This window comes from Spermophilus citellus, assembly GCF_964194105.1.
Source record: "Spermophilus citellus genome assembly, chromosome: 7".
NCBI classification, from domain to species: Eukaryota; Metazoa; Chordata; class Mammalia; order Rodentia; family Sciuridae; genus Spermophilus; species Spermophilus citellus.
The window spans coordinates 160870701-160890887 of record NC_138188.1 but is presented as its reverse complement, the minus strand read 5'-3'; the positions used below and the strand labels follow the sequence as shown (position 1 = coordinate 160890887).

Sequence of the window (20187 nt, the reverse complement as noted above, 5' to 3'; positions counted from 1 at the left end):
TTTCCTGAGTTACTCAAGATGACCGGAGCTGGCCGATGTAGGTGAGCAGGTATCTGATCTTCAACTTGACCACGTGTGAGCAGTTGGGGTTTGTGAGGGGGACTTGCCAACTCCACTAGCAGTGGCTGGTGGAAAATGTGAATGAGTGAAGGGGTTAGGCAGGTCAAGGAGTACTGAGGTCAAGGACAGTTCATGGACTGTCCAAAGAGGAAAGACCAGCAAACTCCTTCCAGTGGGTTTCAAGTGGTAACAGGGACTTAGTACGGGCTTGTGTTTTAGGAGAAGTCAGCAATCTTGGTTTTGCATGGAAACTGACAGCTGTTAAGTCTTGTCTCCAGAACTTGCCAGCCAGTGTGTGTGCCACCATTGAGACAAACCCTCATACTTCATCAACTCACAGTGGCCATTTTAATCTCATCTGAAAAGTTACTTTTTTCCTTTTCAACCTGAAACAGTTGCCTGGAGACCATCCTTCACACACTAGCCAATCTTGACAAATCCCGATTTACTTCTCATTTTGCCCATTTTCTGAACCACTGTGCTGGTTCTATTTCAAATCTTCATCTCCAGTCTTGAATCCTTGCTTTTCCCTTGGGTTTTATGGCATAAGGCCCAGCAGAAATGAGCCTTATAAATACATAAAAATATATAAAATACAAATTGTCTATCCAGCAAATAATATTCCAAACAGACTCAAGATTCCTACCAGCATACAATAAAGAATTATGGCTTCATTTATTTTCATTCTGTCTACCTTCACAGGGGAGAGGACACGCCGTTATTTGTGGGTGCTGTTACTTCGAATATTTTTTTTTTGCTGATGGCATTTATTTGCAAGGCAAATGCAGAACAGCCAGGGATCAATGCTGTGGTTTTTTGTACCTCTTCAACCTGAGAGTGAGAAGGGCAGGGGAGGTGAACATGAGCCTCTGGGCACCTCTTCAGCCTTCGTGGATGGCCACTGCATCCATCGAGCGCTTGCGCAGGATGCAGGTGTCTTAGTGCAGGTGAGGCAGGTAGCAGAGAAGATGCCGGAGACGTGGGTGCAGGTGCCTGCTGTTGTCTCATTGAGGTCTTTTGAGAACCCTGCAGGACTCCACCTGTGCTGCTGGCCTCCCCTCCCTTCCTACTTTTATTTCTGTTCAGTGGCCATCAGAGTCCTGCAAGCACCACCTCATCTGAGTATCCCTTTTAAGTACTTTAGCATCCATCTAAGAGAATGTGGCTGCATTTTGCCTCTGAGTGTGACCAAGGGCACAGGATGAGCTTCTGGGTTGAGTGACTGCCCTACTTGTGCAGGCCTTTAAATAATTAAAGGTTGGACGTTTCTTTTTGACGGCATGTTGTTCAGGTTGTTGGACAATAATTTTTTCCAAGTCTGTAGTTTGTTCGTGACATTGTTGCTTAGATCCATTAGAGCAGCTGAAAGATCACAACAGAGATACTATGGTCTTAATCTATTATTTAGAGGAAAATGATTGTATGACTTTAGGTATGAATAATTCCTTCAATCAATGTGAGTTCCAATGTCCACAAGCTTGGTTTTGTCTAACCCGGGTGACTGAATTATTCCTGAATGTTTAATGAGCTTTAGAAAAATGGTCTGCCCTCCGAAAGGCCTGCTGGTGCTCCTTCCTAACGCAGCCATAGTCGACGTGGAGCATGCTCTGGAGCAGCCCAGGCCCAGTGGGAGGGAACATATCTGTGACACTAAAGAAAAGAGGTGAGCAGACTGGGGACTGCAGAGTCAGACCCGTGGGGACCCACTGACAGCGTGGTCCTGGGCAGCAGCAAGACCCAAAGGATCCCTACAAGTTGAGGCAGAAAGATGGGGGCTTATAACACAATCAGGATAAAAGGGAGTTGGTCCACACCTCAGCGTCCCTGTTTACCTCAAGCTTAGGCCAGGGTCTGGCACCTTCCTGGCTCCAGGGTGCACAAAGCTCCATGTGCCATGCTGATTTCATCCATCTAGAGCATTCTGGGCAACTCCTTAGGGAAAACCAAGCAGAATAACTCGGGGGCAGTCGCGGTAGTTGCGACCCAGGGTGGCTGCAGTCATGTCAAGCTGAATTGGGACAAAACCCACGGTGGTGAGGGATTGTGATGCTGGCCCAAGGCCGTGTCTAAATCAGCAGCTCCTGGAGCAGCGCTTTGAAGCCACGTCCTTTCTTTCCCTGCGTCCCCTCTGGGTTCTAGAAGGGGCTGGCCATTCTGTTTCTGCTCAGTCTTCCAACCTCTGCACATCTCCTCACCATTAGCCCTTACTCTTCTGGACCACCCCATTTCCCTCCTTTCCCTTTCCCTTCTTCTGCCTTCAGCACCACTAGTTTTGATCCCGAACTTTTCAGTTTGCTATGAATAGGGATCAAATTGCACAAAGTTGGCCCGATCTGCTCCAGGAAACAGGAGGCATGTGTTGACTGCTTTTTCATCTTTTGCTCCCCGGGTCTACCAGATACCCAGTGGGCACACAATTAATAGTCAAGAATCACTTCACCTGACTGAGCAGCCCTGGATGCACACCCCTGGCACCGTGTCTGGCAACACTGACCAACTGTTAAAATATCGCCACTGCTATAAATTATTAGTCAAACACAAGAGGACAGTTATGTCGACACCATCTTCCTGCGTCCTTTTAAACAGAGTGATTTACCTTGTGGACTTTCCCTTAACAGATTAAAAGGAAAGCTCTTCCACAGACCAAGGGATGCCCCCCATGATACGCAGAGGCCACACAAGGCAGCCACCGGGATCGAGCTTGAGACTTTTAATGAAACCTGAATTTTGAATTCTTAAAATTTTTATATTTTAAGTAAAAAAAATTACTGTGTGTAATTATAAGTAATAATGTTCTAAAAGTAAAACTAAAAATAAACAAAACACAAATATTTCTTATTCTTGATTCTCTGAGAAATTGCTGGAAAGTTACTAGCTCTCCGTCCCCTGGGGCAGGTGCCTTCCAGGACTTCGATTCTGCTGCCTGTTCTTGGTTTCGGGAGCGTTTTGAGCCAGTTTCTCCCATTCTTGCATTACTGCTGCTTCTTTATTCATGATGTTTATCCTGTGCAATCAAAGAGGCCCTTGCATAAAGCTCCTTAAATCAATTTAAAGCTTCAAATCTGCAGCCCGACGCAGCTTGGCCCCCATCAGTGTTGGCACTTCTACTCTGTGGGCCTCTGCGGCCATTTGAGGTTTTCCAGCTGGAAATGGCCACGGCCTGCCACCACCTTGTTAATCCACTGAAAGAAATAGCTATTTGAAGCAGCCATTGGATTTTCTTTTTAGGGTGCCTTCATCCCATACATCACTCTGTACTGAGTAGTGTGTTTGGCCAACCAGGGCGAGGCGTGAGGGGCGCCAGGATGTGCAGAGGCCTGCCCCACCTGCAGGGAGAGCCCACCCCTGTGCCTCTCGGCACTGTTCTTACCTGGGTTGGCTGTCTTGTCCTCAGCCCTTGTTTAAATAATGCTATTCTCCCTCTCTGACATCTACCTGGCTCGCAGGTTGGCTCTTGAATAAAAATTAGCCTCCAGAAATCTTGGCTACCAAGTAACCCTTTGCCCCACACTCTCCCCTCACCACCTTGAGCTCCACTCTGGGCAGATAATCAGACTGACTGCTTCTCCACCAAACAGCAGCCCTCCATTCCTCTCAAGCAACCACGTCTCTTTCCTTCAGGCAGGCCGGCTGGATCTGATCTCAGGTCTTGCATCCTCCTCCTCTTCTTTGTACATCACTGAAATTCTTGAAATTTCTATCATGAATGTTTCTCGAGAACCATGGAAAGGATCTCCTTTCAGGTGCAGAAGTCTGATGTGCACACACGTGTGCATGCACAATTAAGCACATGCATGGATGCATACAGGGTCATCAAACACACGGTAGGACACGTGTGTGGGCACATACGTGCTTACTTGCACATGTGCGTGACTCGTGCACGCATACACACTGCAGGTCTCTGACTCCGCCCTTCCCCAGAGAGCCTTGCTTCATCCCTCCTGGCCACTTTCCTTTCTTTCTTTGGCACACTTTTACTGAATGTCCCCTGAGGAACTGGCCCTGTTTGGGGAGTTGAGGACATGGCAGTGAATAGACCTGCAGAGACCCTGCCTTGAAGGAGCTTGCCTTCCCAGGAGGGCAGATGGTCACACAGGCCCAGGACATAGTTTGGGAACATGGTAAGTGCAGGGAAGAGACATAGCTCTGGGGAGGAGTAATTTGACAGGGGGTGTTTGGGAAAAGAGGTTCGGGGACAGCCTCTTGGAGACGATGAACAGAAACCCGGGGGCAGCAGTTCAAGGAGGGAAGAGTGAAGATGCAGGCAGGGTGGGAAGGGGCTTGGCGTTCACAGCATGGGGCAGGAGCTCCCTCTAAATGGCCATAGACTTTCAGGTTAGAAGAGCGAGGAGCCAGGGACTAGGCCTCCTCGGGCCACTCTGCCCAGACCCGAGCATTTCAGGGACTCACAGAGTGAGATGACCTGCTCCTCCTAGAAACAGAACTGTCCTGATGAGCTTCTACAGGTCAGCTCCTGGAGGCTCTCCTGTGACTCGGTCTGCTCTCAGTGGACATCCCTTGGACACATAAGTGGCAGCAAGACGTGTTCTGAGTGGTCCCACACTTTTGAACTTCAAGCCCATTTGCTTGAAATAAAACCTTACACCTAAGTCCCTAGGCCTTTGCAGTCACCTCCCCAATCCCCACCTGCCGTGGTCTCAGGAGACGTCTCCTGTCCCGGGGCCACTAACCCTGTGAGTGCTCTGGCCACCTGTATAACCACCATGGCTGCCCAGGCTGCTGGCAGGCCCTCCTGTTCCAGGGCATGTTCTCTCTCTGCTGACAGCCTTTTATCCCCTCTGGGCCCTGAGACGGCTCCTTGTTTCTCTCAGCAGGTCCATTGGGTTCTGTTCCAATTGTTGGAAAATAATAGAGTGTATGAGTCCCTTAAGCCATGAAAGCAAAGGAGAGGCCTGCACCCTGACAGGCCAGTGATGTAGAAGTGGGAGAGCCACCTGTGCCATGCCAGGTGACCATCAAGAACCCTCCTGATCCTAGCGCTACACATAGCAAGCAACAAGCCCCACCACAGGGACCAAAGCTCGCCACATTCCAGAAGGTCCTTCTCCATTGGCAAATGTGTCATTCATATCCATTGAATATTTTTTTCACTATAAAAAGATGCTGAGTATTATCCTATGAATTAAAGAGTTAACATATAAATAAACATTTCCCAGTTTTATTCATTTATCAGAGTAAGATGCCCTAGCAGACAGCAGAAATAAGAGTCCTGGAGGCACAAGACAGGGAAGTCTTGAGAAAGCCCAAGAAATGGGACAAAAGCGAGTTTATGGGAGACACGTGCACACACACACATACACACACTCACACACTCCCTGCACGTGGCCCGTGAGGTGCTATGATAAGCCAATGCAACGTGAAGGCCCAGCGATATCCTTAAAAGGTATTAAGGTAGGATGAAGACAGCAGGGACCACCATCATATCATTCCATGTGGTCCGGTGTGGATTCTTTGGGTACCAAGTTCGTATCCATCCTCCATCCCAAACTGGGAAAAACCAGGCACTCTTTCAAGTAATTGAGCCAAGTCTCTCCTGTTTAAAACCCTCTGACAGCTTCCTGCTGCCCTCAGAGCAGAGACCTACGAGACCCTGAGGGATTGGCCCCGTCTTGCTTGCCAGCATGGCCCCGGTCTCCCACCCTCCAAGCCGACCCCCAGTCTCGCTCAGCTCCTCCTGTGGGGTGGTTGTAGGTGTGGGCTGTTGAGAAGGGTCTTCCAGCTCCCTGTCAACGCACATGCCAGCCCCCAGCAGGTTCCAATTCAGGTAGTCATCAGTGTGTCTAAAGTGGCTCTCCAAAGGTCTTCAGTGGAGCTGGACCTGACTGTGGGCCTCAGGGGTCCTTCCCAAGCATGTGCTCCAAAATCCCTGCTAATGAGTTCAGAGCCTGCCTCGGGGCAAGGGAAGCTTTTCCAATTCAGAACCAACCACATGATCTCAGAAGACTCTCGAGCTGCAACCTACTTCATCCCTCAGTGCAGTTTTTAAATTTCACCAGCAAGTCGGGAGAACACCATATCAACAAGCTCTTAAAAATGCATGAAGCCTACATACCAGGAGGGACGGTAACGGCACATGCCCAGGGACCTCTGATATCAGGCTCACATGATTTATTCAGGGTTTTTCCTGGTTGCCGTTTGTGAGTAGAGATTCGTTTACAAGTTTTCATTACCGTACTGCAGCATTAATATTCAACAAAGCGTGAGGGCCCATCTGCTGCTGGGGTGGACGGACCCCACGCTCCCCCGGGGTATGAGCTCTTTGGGGCGCCCCTGTCCTTGCAGTCTGAGCTCTGGTTTTTATTGAAATTGCTAGAACTCAGGGTAGGCATCTTTTGCTTCCTGCTTTAACATCTACACCCAGCTTCATGCAAGACAGACATCAAACCTTGTTAGAAATTGATGAAAGATTCTTTCTTTGTCCCCTGAGGCAATTTGAGCCCCTGAGGACTGCTACGCTTTCGTTCCACATGAATTTGGAAACGCACTTGCATGTTTCCACAATTTCTGACCAATGAAGCGTTGCACAGGGGGAGGAGAGGCTGATGCAATGTGCCCTGGAATGTGGAGCCCCAGGAATGCCCTCATTTGTTGCACACTTTCCCTGGAATTCCTAAAGCAGATGACTCAACCCGTTTTCTTAGGTGAGATGGCTCAGAGCATAAGAAAGACTCTTTTAGGCTTAAAGGTATCCTGAGAAATGGTGCTCTGGATTAGACTAAGGAACTCTGGAACTCAAAGGGTCCCAGCGCTATTTGGAAGCAGAGGCAGGATTTCTGCACAAAGCTCCAAACCTGTGCCTTTCCCCTGGGCTCAGCTCCCAGCTCACCAGGCACCGTGGGAGGAAGACGTGGGGGATTCCCTCAGATCCCAGGCCCCTGGGCATCTTATGTTCGTCCGGGGAGAGCTGAGGTCAGAACTCTGAAGAGCACACTTCCTCATACTGGTTGAATTCAGTGATTCTCAAGCAAAAGCAAAGTGAAATAAGGATTCACTTGGAATTAGGAACTTTAGTCCTCTAAACTGGGTTTTCTCAACAGCAGCACCATGAAGAGTTGAGACAAGGTAGCTCTCTGTAGTGGGGAGTCCTGTGCATGATGGATGTTGAGCAGCATCCCTGACCTCTGACCAATGGATGCCAGTAGCACGCTCGCCCTCCACATGGTGATGATCAAAAGTATCTTAGACATTGCCACATGTCCCGGGGTCGGGGTGGGGGTGACCGCTGGTGGATAATCAGTGCTATAGTCTTCAGATGTTTTCTACTAGTGTGGCATGTGGCAAATGGCAGGAATCACCGGTGGAGAACAGACTAGTGGAATGCACTCCCATCCATTGTAGGTTTTCTGAATCGATTCATTCTTGTTCTGTTTCGGTATTGATTTTGCCATCTTTCCTCTGAAGCTGAAATAAATTTAGACCTTGTGTGTGAGTCTGAATACATTAAGAAAGTTCAGGAAACTTTGCTGTCAGCTAAAGGGAGGCAGGATTTCGCTACAGCAGTTTTCACACCATCCAGCCACCCGTGGCTAGACCCCTCCCTTCACAGAGGGTGGCAAGCTCCGGGCAGGGACCTGCTGATGGAGGAGGAGTCTGTTCCAGGACCGGAGGCACAGAGGTGATAATGACATTGGCGTGCAAAGTGGTTAGGGATGAAGGGAAAAATCAATGTTGACTTATTTAATCTGAACTTTCAGAGACATTAGTGGCACTGTAGCTCCCCAGAGGACAGTGGCAGAGGATGAGAAATGTAGCATTATATCAAATAATAGGCATAGCATTGCGATAATGGCTAAATCCTCCTCATCCCTGGAGGTGTCAGGCCACGCCCCTGCCTGGGGTGCCTCCGGCAGGCAGTGATGGGTGCAGCTGGTGATCTGCAGCAAGGATGATGAGGAAAATAGGAGAGAGAGATGGGGGCCAGCGAGGGCTGGGCTGTCACCACGGGTATGCGTGTCTCGGAAGCTCTGCACAGGGATTCTCATCACTAGCAGTGTGCGTTTCTTCTCGTCTCAGTCACCTGCCCCTCTTCCTCTCCACCCTTTGCCACTGTGATTCAGTTAACATGTTTCTCTCTTCCATCTGCCTTTCCCTATATGTGACGCTTGATCTCCCACTTCCCTCTCTCCCTGGGCTGTGTCTCCATGTCACCTTCCTCTGCCTCTGTCTGTCTGTGTTTCCAGCTGTCTGGCTCCTTCTCTCTTCTCTCTCCTCCTCCTCCCTCTCTCCATGCCTCTGTCTGTCTCCTGGCTCTTCCACCCTCCTCCCCCGAGCCTGCCCCTCTCAGAGCCCACGCTCAGCTTACTCTCCCCATCAGCCGTGCTGTCCCTTGCCTTATGACAAGGGGCACAGGGGCACAGAGCATGGAGGGGCTTATGGCGTGCAAATGTGAATTCCAAATCTCCCAAGTCTGCAGTGGATCAAGTCCCACAGGCCTAGAGGGGACTGGTCAGCCTCTGTCCCCCTGCCTTTGTCCAGGTTAGGCTTGGGAAGGAGACACTGATGGAGTCCAGCTAACTGGGAAGGGGCTAGAAGGGTGAGCAATTAGGTAAGCAGGGCAAAGGAACATGAAGTGACCCAGATCTGGGTCCTTCTGCCAGAGGGCCAGTGTCCCAGAGTCCAGGGAAAGCAAACAGGAGAGAGGGAGGGAGGGAGGGGAAGGACATGGAGAAAGCCCAGAAGGAAGCCACCTGGAGGAGGTGAGGTGACAGACGGAGTGAGCAATTCCCCCCAAACCCTGCGGGAGACCCTGAGACCCACTGCAGCTGTGCGGGGCCCAGACTGGGCTGCAGCTCCTTGAATGTCTGTGCAGTGACGGGTCTGACATGCAGGGTGCAGGGCCTGGGTGCCTGACAGAGGCGGGGCCATGGCATGGTGACCCCACACTGTGACTGTGGATTTCAGAGCAGAAAGGGTCCTGGAACCTCTGGGGGGGGGGGCTCAGGAGGTCCTGACTGATCAGCATGGGTCAAGTTGCTCTCTGTGCCTTAAGAGGAGTCTGCCCCCTCCTGGGGTGACTCTGGGGAGCTGGGGTCCAGGTCCAGGGAGCACTGCCAGCTGCCCTGGGTGCCTTTGGGGTCAGCTGGACAGGTGTCTGCTTCTGCAGGGAGCAGGGAGAGGGGGTGATTCAGGCTTGGCCTTGGAGAGACACTAGGAAGGATGAGTGACAGGGAAGTGCCAGCTTTGCACATGGGGACTTCTTGGAGCTGAGCAGAGTGGGTACCATTAGCCATGTCCAGGGTCATGGCTCTGTGGGTCCTTAGGAACTCCCTCCTTTTCCCTTGGTTGATGGACAAGAAGAATTCAGCATGGCTCCCTGGGAGAAGGTCCCAAGCCCATCATATCCAAGAAGAAAGGACATTGGAATGAGTTTCCTGGGGTTGCAATGGCAAATCACCATGAACCAGGTGGCTTAGAGCAACTCACATTATTCTCTCACAGTTCTGGAGACCAGAAGCTCAAAGTCAAGGTCTCGGCAGGGCATGTGTGGGAAGAGCCCCTTCCCTGCCTCTTTCAGCCTCTGGCAGCTCCAGGTGTCCTTGGCCTGTGGCTGCCTCCCTCCGGGCTCTGCTCCGTTTCCGGTTTCCAGGTGGCCTTTTGCTCTGTGTCCCTGTCTCACCCCGCCCTCTGCCCTTCACTTCTAAGGACACATGCTGCTGGGGTTAGAGCCCACCCTGATCCTCGTCTCGTGATCCTTAACTGTCATGACCCCTGCAAAGACCCTTTCTCCAGATGAGGTCACACTCAGAGATGCCGAGGGAGAGTCACTGGGTATCTCTCTTTGGGGACCACTAATCGACCCTCTGCAGACAAACACGAAGATTCAGAGAAGAGTTCCTGCTCACCCTGGCTGACCTCCAGCCCAGACTTCAGGCCCTCATTCCTTGGTGAAGCTTCCACGAGTGTCCTAATGCGTCCTGGCCACAGCTCTCCATAGTAGATTCTGTGACTCCCGTCTCAGGAACGAGGAAGCCAAGTGCAGATCCACAGCATCAGACAAATGCAGGCAATGTCCTCCCGCCCTCTACCTGCAATGTCACAGCTGGAGTCCATGTTGGAACAGGCAGGCAGACAGCAGGGCAGGGCAGGGCAGGACAAGTGGTCTGCTGATGTCTCAGTGGTCCTCAGAGTCCCCCACTTCACTCTCCTTCTGGAGCAATAGCTGCATGAGTTGCCTTGGTATCTGTGTAGGCATCTGAAAAACAGAAAATGGCCAGACGACTAGAAATTCCAGTTTCCCAAGTGGTACTTGGACCGGGTTGGGATTTTAATGGACGTAAAGCATCCATAATAAACAAAGCCCACCACTGACTGCTCTGGTGCCTTCTCCCCGAGAGTTCATGAATGGAGAGAGTTCATTTGCAGCTTTCACACAGTCTTAAAGGGCTATTTGAGCGCTAATCAGGAAATGCATATTGTCCAAAAATGTTGCCTGAGAGTACCATGCAGCCTCATGAAGCTCCACCTGCAGAACTGGACACGTGGGCAGTATTGGACATGGAGACAGGTGGCAGAGTGGCCATCAGAGACATGGCAACTCAGCTCTAGTACATAAAGACCTGAGGCTGAGCCCTTCCCATTTGAAGGATTTGCATTTCTCCCCAGTCTTTCCGCTATCAGAACCCTCTAGATCACTCCATCTGAAGTGGGCACACCTGCAGACACGGGGGATGGGGTGGGAAGGGGAGGGGAGGCAGTGGGGGGCAGATGCCATGGGCTTTGTCTTTTATTTCGAACATTTTCGTTCTGTCCAATCTAACACCTGCGCGTCCTGTAATCCTGCCGGGACCAAGATGCCAAGGCTTTGTAGCACTTTAATACATTTGGAACATTTAATGGAGAACTGCTAGGATAGAGACTGGTCCCCAGATTGGTTATAACACATTTCAAATACATCCAATGTACAAGATTGAGTCGGGTCTCAGAAATACCATGAGGTATTCTTAACCTACATTTTTAAATAACCCTGGAGGTAAATGCCTTCCACATGTTCTCAAATATTTGAATATAATAAAGCTAACAGTAGCCATATAAATAAATAAATAACCAAACTAATATAATTTGCTTATCAGACTCTTAGGAATAGACGGATAATTACTTTTTTAAAAGTATGTACATAAAATCCACAAATTGTGAAATTGATCAATGAGAGGGTGTTGATTCACATGGAAAATGTTCTTCACATTGCAAAATTATAATTCTCCAGCTTATTGCTTAGTGACAGCTGTGGTAATGATTTTGTGATATTTGTTTGCAAATAATTAACCCCTCTCAGAGAAGATTGAGAAATAGATCCATTTTCATACATGAAGATATGTGAAATTTTCAGTGCCATAAGGTTTCTTTTTGAAAAATTAAATACTTGCATTTTTTTCAGGAGCAAAGCTAATCCACATGTGTGATACACCTGTACCTTCAACATTAGAGTCTACTATTGCTAGGCCTACAGATGCAGCAAGTAACCAAAACCCTTTTCTCAGAAATGCCAGATTATGTCTTTTCTTTCTGCAGGAGCGTAATGGCCAATTTATGGTCAAGGTATTTTTTCTGGGGCTTCCTTGGGTCCAGTTCACCATATGAAGCTAACATTGAATTAGTGTGTTTGGTTTCTGTGAGCCAATTCCAAAGTGTTGCTGGGGCCATTTTAGTGAATGACAGGCTGCAGGTCTTGATGGAATCATATGATTACTCATTGCTTAGTAGGGTGAGGATATCCTGAGAAAGCCAATGACAAAGTGCAATGATTCTTTAATCATAATACCAAGGCATGCCAGTGTAATTCAAAGACAGGGAAGTCATGTGGTGAATTTCCCAAGAATAAGGTATCCTTCCTCTTGTTCTGGGGAAAAAAATCCTAAGAAGAGTAATAGCATTTTGAGAATTTGTATGTTCTTTTAAATCAGGTGCACTGCATTTCCAGCACCTGTCCTGGATTTATTTATTCTGGGCCTCCTCTTCTGTTTCCCTGGTCATTCTCTTTCAGTGGTTAACTTGAGGGCACCTTCTGGGGCTCTGGGTTGAACCCTATCTGAACACTGGTCCTCCCAGAGTCTTGTCAGTATGTCAGCTAGCTCACCTGGTCTTGCAATCACCTGACCCCTCACCTTTCAGAGCCCGAGAGCCCAAAAATACTGGATGAGGAAATCTCTATGGATGACTGTGAGCTAATAGGAAAATGCAGAAAGCAGGGGATATTTGGAAGCAAGAGACAGGCATTTTTAGTTATTTTAGATTCGGAAAAGAATAAGTTGTGCTAGGTATATATTAAGATAAATATGCCTACTGGACATTTTTTCTAGGATGTTCCCAACCATATGGAATTCAACATGTTATCTTTTGCCACCAAACATGTATTTCTCCTGTACATCCATTCACAGCCAACAGTTTGTATTAGTCTGCTTTTGTTACTGTAACAAAAATACCTGATACAAACTAATTTATAAAGAAAAGAGATTGATTTAGCTTTCAGTGTTCAAGGATGAAAGTCCAAAAAGCATAGCACCAACTCTTGTGATGGCCCGTGGCAATGGTGGGAATGAGACTGTGTGGGAAAAAGAGACCACCTCTCAAAACAGGAAGCCAGACAATGATTGAGGTCCACATCCTTTCCAAGGGCCCCAAGGGCCTATGGCTGTCCTACCAGACCATATCTCTTAAAGCTCACTTCAACTCTCATCACTTCATATCTCACACTGAGAACCAACCTTCCAACTCGTGAGCCTTTGGGCGACACATTGAAACTATATCCAAACCAGGATGGTTCCACCGTCTACCCTCCCTGAACCTGAACCCTGGGGGAGCCGTACCTGACCCACCCTCTGCTTCACCACCCCTACTTGTCTTCTGTTCTGAATCTGTCTCCTTTGGTCTCCTAGTTTCAATCCTCTCTTCTCTCCCACGGCTGCCCCCTGAGCTCAGCCCATCTCCACGTCTCCCTGGCCTGCACACCCTCCTACCTGGGCTCTCGGCTCCAAGACTGCAGACCCCCAGCCCATTCTCTGGCACCAGAGCTAGTATGTCATGAGCTGCAGGTGTGCAAGGACGGTGATTCCGGGAGGCCTCAAGGTGGCCGAGGAGAGCCCTGGCATTCATCCCAACATGCTGCACAAACACCCCTTGTCCATTTCTAGCTTGAAATGAAAAGTGCGAGAAGTACAGGGCTGGAGAACATGTGGAATTTGTTCCAAGACAGCAGAGACTCTGAGCCAGGCCTAGTCCAGCTGGAGCTATAGAGCGCTGCTTGTAAAGTGCATCCCGCGGCTAGGCCCTGAGTCCTGGTACATTGTGGGGGCAGTGGGACAGGGAGGGACAGGTCAAGCCTTGAGCCAGGGTCCGGGGGGATAGAGGGAATCAGGAGACACAGTGCAAGCAAATGCCCTGGAGGGAAGGTGTCCAGGAGGCCGGCGAGGGCTCATATGTTAGTGTCTGGGAGGAAGGGATGGCCTAAACAAGATTGGGCACACGGGAGAAAGTAGCACTTTGGGGTGAAGGGGGGCTAGGGCTGGCCTTCTTGACCTGGGTGTGCAGACTGTGACATTTAAACTTCAGGACGGACATTCATGTGGACATGTCTAGCAAAGCTTCTGAAAGCCAAGTCCAGGGCTCAGGAGAGAGCGCAAAAGGGAAGGGGGGAGATTTGTACAGAGGTGGTGCAAACAGCCAAGGAGAGGCCGCCGGGAAGCTCCGCGTTTACGGAATGGGGAGAGGAAGGAGAGAGGGGTGGCAGTCAGAGGTGCCCGGAGAGGTCTGGGAGCCCACGGGGCTGCACATGGTCACAGCACAATACGCAGGATGGGGACCAAGGGGACACCGTCACGTGTGGCCCTTAGAGGCTGATGTCAGTAATGGAAAGTCATGGAAACCACATCAGTTCAGGTTCCCAAGAAGCGGATGCCAAGACAGATCGACGTGCAGGGATTGGTTGGGGAAATTCTTGTAAAGAATGCAGAAGGCAGGGAGCGTCTGGGGCCAGGCTGCAGGTCTGGCACCTGTGGGAGCACACATGTGGGGAAGAAGGACGTAGGCAGGAGGGACCTGGGGGAGGGCACCTCTGAGAACTGCTGCCAGGCTGCTGTGGACCCCTGAGCAGAAGCTGCCTGTGAGTGAAATCTGCACTGAGCAGAAATGCTCGCCGGTGACCGCGCCTTGCTGGCCCCTGCCTTGGCACAGCCCAGGGGAGAGGTGCAGCTGGAGCTGCCCATCAGCCAGCCTTCCCTCCCAAAGCAGATGCTGCTAAAGGAGATCAGAGGTGCGTTTCCGTGGCACCCAGAGGCCAGAGCAAGCGACCTTGCCAAGGCAGTGGAAAGACGGATGCTCTGCTAAGTTGCCCTCGCTGTGCACCCCGCACAGAGACGGAGGACACAGGGGGCGCCCTAGCAGGGTGGCCAGACCCACGAGGGAGGCCTGTGCTGTGCTGTCTCCACCCTGAGCCAAGGAGGAAAGCTGTACCCAGGGAGCCGACCGGGGTCACAGGGTTCCTCAGAACTTCCCAGACGGGAGCCCGCTGCCCACCACTCCTCCCTCCTCCAGCCCTGGGCCCTCCCGGCACCTCGTGTCCCAGGGGCTTCTGTCTGTCACCCTTTGTGCCCAGCAGACCTGATTTCTTGGGCATATGTTTTTCTTCTGGTTGTGGTGTCTGGATCTTGTCTCCATTTCTGTGGCTCAGGTATGACATTGATGAACCAAAGTTACACGTAGAAGCCAGCTCTTCAGGGCCCTGCAGACAAGTGTGAGATCATCCACTGCCTTTGTGGGGAGCTGCAGGGGTGTCTGAGAATCCCCCACACAGGGGCATTTCCCTCCAGCCTGACTGGGTACCGCACGTGTTCACCAACCGGGAAGCCAACTAACTCTCTGTGTTTCTTTCCAGGTGACCTCATACATTTGCCTCCATACCTTAGAATGGACTTCTTGTTAAACCGAGGTGCGCCAGGCACCAGCAGGGACCTGAGTTTAGGACAAGCGTGCTTGGAACCTCAGAAAAGCAGGACCCTGAAGCGCCCCGCGGTCCTGGAGCCCATCCCCATGGAGGCCTCCTCCGCCGCCGCCGCCTCCACACGAGAAGGACAGTCGTGGCAGCAGGGCGCCGTGGCCACGTTACCTCAGCGAGAAGGGGCAGAGCTGGGACAGGCCGCCAAGATGAGCAGCTCCCAGGAATCTCTGCTCGACTCTCGGGGCCATTTGAAAGGAAACAATCCCTACGCCAAATCTTACACCCTGGTATAACAAACGGCGCGGCTGGACAGCGGTTGTAAATACAATTTAAACAATCCAATCAAAGCTACCTTTTTTTTACGGAATTCCAATATTTATAATTAAAGAAAATTGCCAAAATATATTAAAAAAAAAGAAAATACTGAAACCACAGACAGTGCAAAGACTCTCCTGCTTTTTTTCTGTCTGAGTGTGAGCTCCACCTGCCTGGGCATCTGATTTTTTGGGAAAGAAGTCCAGTTTTATGATCTTCACAGGCTACTGCATTTTTACTGATTTTCTACAAAGTGCATGGGGACTAATTAAACCTTCTGACTGGAAGTTCTGTCACACACGAGTCAAGAAAGAAAATAGGGAGGGGGGAAATCAGCCTATTTGTGAATTTAAAAGGAACATTGATTTGGGGGCAGGGGACAGCTTTAGTCACGTTTGCACACCTTTCTTTCCCGTTAGAAACCGGGTCCTCCATTTGATCTTTTGTTGTTAATTAGGATGAGTGCCGTCAGTGAAGGGGTGGGGGGAATCAATTTGGTTTTCTTTTTTGTTTATTTTTTAATTTGATGAGACACTCTTTGCATTTTGTCTAAGCGAAATAAAAAAGAAAAGGTGGTCTGCCTTTATTTCAATGTCTGCTCCTCTGGCCTCCGACGGAGCGCGTGGGTCTCCTTCCTGCTGATCCTGGGTTTGCCAACACCGGAACTGACCCAGAGCCCAATTCAATGAGCCAGAGAAGACACCGCTGTTCCCAGCTCCTTGGGAACAGTGAAGAAAGTGCAGCTGCGTCTCTCGGGCTGGAGACTGCAGAATGGGGGCTGGTCTCCGTCTCTGTGAGGGGCCGTCCCAGGTATTCTGAGTCTCTGGCAAGGTTTGATCCTCGCCCACTCACACCAACCTCCCCTTTAGCTAAACAGGTGGTCAGCAGACTACAGCCCACTCCAACCTACTGCTGTGTTTGCAAGTGAAGTTTTATAGGGAGAGAAAGCCAAAGGCCACCAGCACTATTTGCATATTAGCCAGGGCTGTCTTTGTGCAGTAATGGCAGAGTTGAATAGTTACAGCATAGCGGGGACCTGTGGCTTACAGAGCCTAAAACGTTTACTATCTGGCCCTTTAAGGGAAAGTGTGCAGACCTGCCCTAGATTCTGACGGTTAGCCCCAGCTTGCTTGAGAAAGGGAAAGGACCATGTGCCCTACCCCCATGACCTGTCCTGTCTCCACCATGTCTGGCACCTAAATCTGCAGTAGACCATCTTCAACATGTTACCCCCAGTTAATTCCCCTGTACCCAGAGGAAAACTAGTCAACAGAAAAATGGTGTTCCTCTGAAATCTTTTTCCTCTTCCTTCCTCTGTTAAATGATCTGCCCGTGGCGTGCCTTATCAGAGAGCAGTAGGAAAGTCCTCTCAGCCCTGACCCTTACACGGTGTGCTTTAGAGAGAGCATGCAGTCTTTCCCCAGCACCAGCACCCCATTACAGTCTGCACCCCAAAAAGAGAACCGAATCTCCACATCAAGGACTTTTTATTGACCAGAAAATTGACCAAACACCCTTCTGCCAGGTGATATTAGGCGCTTTTCCTGTTAATACTCTAGACAGGACCCACTTAGACCACCAGCATAGCCCGGCTGCTCCTGCCATCCCAGAACAGGAAGAGAGGTCTCTTTCACTCCCTTTTCCGCATCCGTTTCTCTTTTCCATACTTTCTTCCTTCCATTTCTCTGCTGGGCAGACCATTTGCCAACTAGACAGAGGCACTGAGTACCCACAGACAGGTCCAGGACACATAAAGACCGTTCCTGGCACAGACATGGAAGACTGCGTGCATACAAGCCATGTTTATGTCTTGCCATAGTTTTAGAATGTCATCCACACAGACAGTTGATCTGATTTTAGAAATAAAAGACTACTTTCTGGGGAAAAAAAATAAAGTTCTATCATTCACTGTTCTAAAACTTCTATAGTCTCCAAGCTTAGAAGTTCACCTTTTTAAAATTTTTTTCTAAAGCTGTACAAAAAGAAGAAGGAGGAGGAGGAGGAAGGAAGGAAGGAAGGAAGGAAGGAAGGAAGGAAGGAAGGAAGGAAAGAAAGAAAGAAAGAAAGAAAGAAAGAAAGAAAGAAAGAAAGAAACTCTACATCATGTCTGCCTCTGGAATGGATTACTTTCAAGATTCCTGCCTTAAAAATACTCATTAAAATGAATTTCACAGGAAGCACTGTATTAAAAAGTCCCCCTTATTGCCTACTGTTTACAAAGGGACCCAGAGCTGTAGACTGAAGGTGTACTGGATATTTAAAAGACCACTGTTGCTAGGCGTGGTGGCCCACACCTAAAATCCCAGTGACTCAGGAGGCTAAGACAGGAGAATCACAAGTTCAAAGCCAGCCTCAGCAACTTAGTGAGGCCCTAAGCAACTTAGTGAGATCCTGTCTCAAAATTAAAAAATAAAAAGGTCTGGGAATGTGGCTCCCTGGGTTTCTTCCCTGGCATAAAAAAAAAAAAAAATCACTATTGAGAACAGCATGGTGAGTTCTCCTCTGGGCCTCCGCCTTCTGATCTCACCTGTTTCACAGAGGTCATCCACGTAGCCCAAGTCCACAAGCAGGTACTCTCTTAGAATGGTGAAGCTCAGATTCATTCTTTCTTCCCTGACCGAAGGCTATAGGGTCATTGGGCAGTAGTGATGGGGTCAACAGATCGGGTTGCCTTTGGGGACTTGGTCTGGTTGGCTGTCTGAGGTGAGCAACGGTCCCGGCTCCCAGGCCGTGTCCAGGAGCCCTGGGCTTCCATCTAATTCACACTGTGTGCCCAACAGCTTTCCTGCACCCACATATGCCATGGCTAAAGGAAGAGAATGGAAATCTGGACATTTAAAGAGCTAAAAGCTGGTCACCAGCTGGACTGGATAAGCTCTAATCCCATCATCTTTGTGCTCCTGCCACAGAGATTCCTGATACTATTTTAAGACACAGAAAAGAAAAGAAAAAAAAAACACTGTTGCTTAAATTGCTCTTAAAATAAGCAGTGGATAACTACTCAGTGAAGGTCCTTCTGACATGGTGCCATGATCCATGAACTATCCATAGCCAAAAGCTTTGTGCAACTTTAAGGAAACAGCTGAGATGGTCCAGAGAGATTCTATAAATCCACGTCCGGCCATGGCACACAGCCTCCTGGGAGTGGGAAGCCAAGAACTAGTGTGCTATAGACCACTTTGTTAGCGAGGTCCTAGAGGAACCCTACAGCCTGTGTCTATTGAAAAGTCTTCTTGCAACTTTCTAAAGAATGTGACCCAGAGAGTCCTCCATTCCCAGAAGATCAAGAGGGAAGACAACATATCAAAATACCCAGGCTCCTGAGGCCCACATGGCTTCACCATTGGTCAAAAAAGACCCATCCGCCACAGGGGAGGCTACAGGGAAGGAAGGGTGTTCTTGTAGAAACCAAGAGGCACAGCCTTAACGTCAGGGAGGCTCATCAAGGAGGACTCTTCAGGCCAGCCCTGCAAACGGGAGAAGGATCAAGACGGCAGAGCCCCAAGCAGACCAACAAGTATCTGGCCCTGAACCACAGGGCCAGGTGGCAGCTATGGACAGGATCCAGCTGAGCTGAAGGTCAGGAGGACTCCACTCTAAGGCGTCACCCCAGCGTTATATCAAGCACGGGCTGGAGTCATCTCTCTCAGGCGACGATCTGCATGGGTCCTGTATCTGTGCATGTCTTCTGAGCGGGTGTTTCGGCAGCTTCTGTTCTGCACTATTTTATAGAGACACTGTGTGCCCCTGGACAAAAGGCGGACCTGCCGGCTGATCAAGATGATAAAAGCGGTGTCTCCCTCTGAGGCGAAGTCTGGGCAGGTCTGCGGGCTGTCTCCTTGAACTCAAGGGTTTCCAGGCCACCTGAGTTCACACCCTCCCTGGTCCTGACCACCCAGATGGTCTGGGGCAGCTCCTCACCTCCTTCCATCTTCCGTCCGAACTTACCTTCTCAATAGCCCCTCCCTGGCACCTGTTGCTTGCCAGAGCCCCCAGCCCCAGCCCCAGCTCTAGTCCTTCGTCTGTTCCCTGATTTTCTTCTAACTTATTATGCAATTTATTTATTTATAATGGTATTATTGATTACCTGTCCTTCCTCCTAAGGATACTGGCTTGGGGCTATTTTTTTTTCCTGTTTGTGTCCCCAGTTTCTAGAACAGTGACAGCAGACATTCTACAAAGATTTGTTGAAGAGAATTAAGAAAATGTCTGTGGTTTCCTAAGCTCAGAGTTCCTCAGTTACAACACAAAGCCACCGCCCGTGCAGCATCCCACCTGGACTGTTCTGTGTCCCCCTGTGGGCAGTGGAGGACTGGGGGACTAGTAGGACATGGCCCTCAAGCTGATCACTGTGCTAGTAATAACATCCTCAGTCTCTGACCCAGAGTCTCGTGTCTTCTGCCAGCGCCCGTGTCCTCTGCCATCACAATGTGAGGACAAAGCAGCACATCCAGCCCTGTGGGTGAGAGTACAGGGTTACACTCTCAAGGAGTTAATTGGTTATTGCCTCCTTCTCTCATCCTGGGGGTCCTCTGAGGACTTCACTAAATAAAGGGAAAGCCCTTCTTGCTACACTATGGAGAAATATTTCAGCAGTCTATTAAAAAGATGCTTCCTGTTGCTGCATACAAAATTATAAGTGTCTGTGTAAAAGGTTCAATTTCTCCGATGGAGCAATGATGCTGTGGCACCTTGACCCAGACTGAAGCCCCGGTATGGAGACACCAGAACCCTTGGGCAGGAGCACCCGCTGTGTAACCACTGCCATGCTGTATCGAGCCCAAAGCCAATACTCCCACATGCCACCCTAACAACGCTCCAACATCTGTCCCCCATCCAAGTTAAGAGGTGGCTCTGCGGTG

At 49.8% G+C, this 20187-nt stretch overlaps 1 protein-coding gene across 2 annotated transcripts in view; it reads left to right on the top strand.

Moving 5' to 3' along the window:
* The window catches only part of DSCAM (DS cell adhesion molecule), a gene marked incomplete at its 3' end in the record, with an annotated part of 667277 nt that extends 651974 nt beyond the window's left edge, over positions 1 to 15303 (top strand). The window contains exon 33 of one of the 2 annotated variants that reach the window (XM_081302466.1): positions 15002 to 15303. In XM_081302466.1, coding sequence (XP_081158592.1) covers positions 15002 to 15303 — 302 coding nt within the window. Of the gene's footprint in view, positions 1 to 14947 lie in introns of both variants that reach the window. The other variant, XM_081302465.1, reaches the window with a different exon arrangement.
* Between the last annotated feature and the right edge of the window lie 4884 nt (positions 15304 to 20187).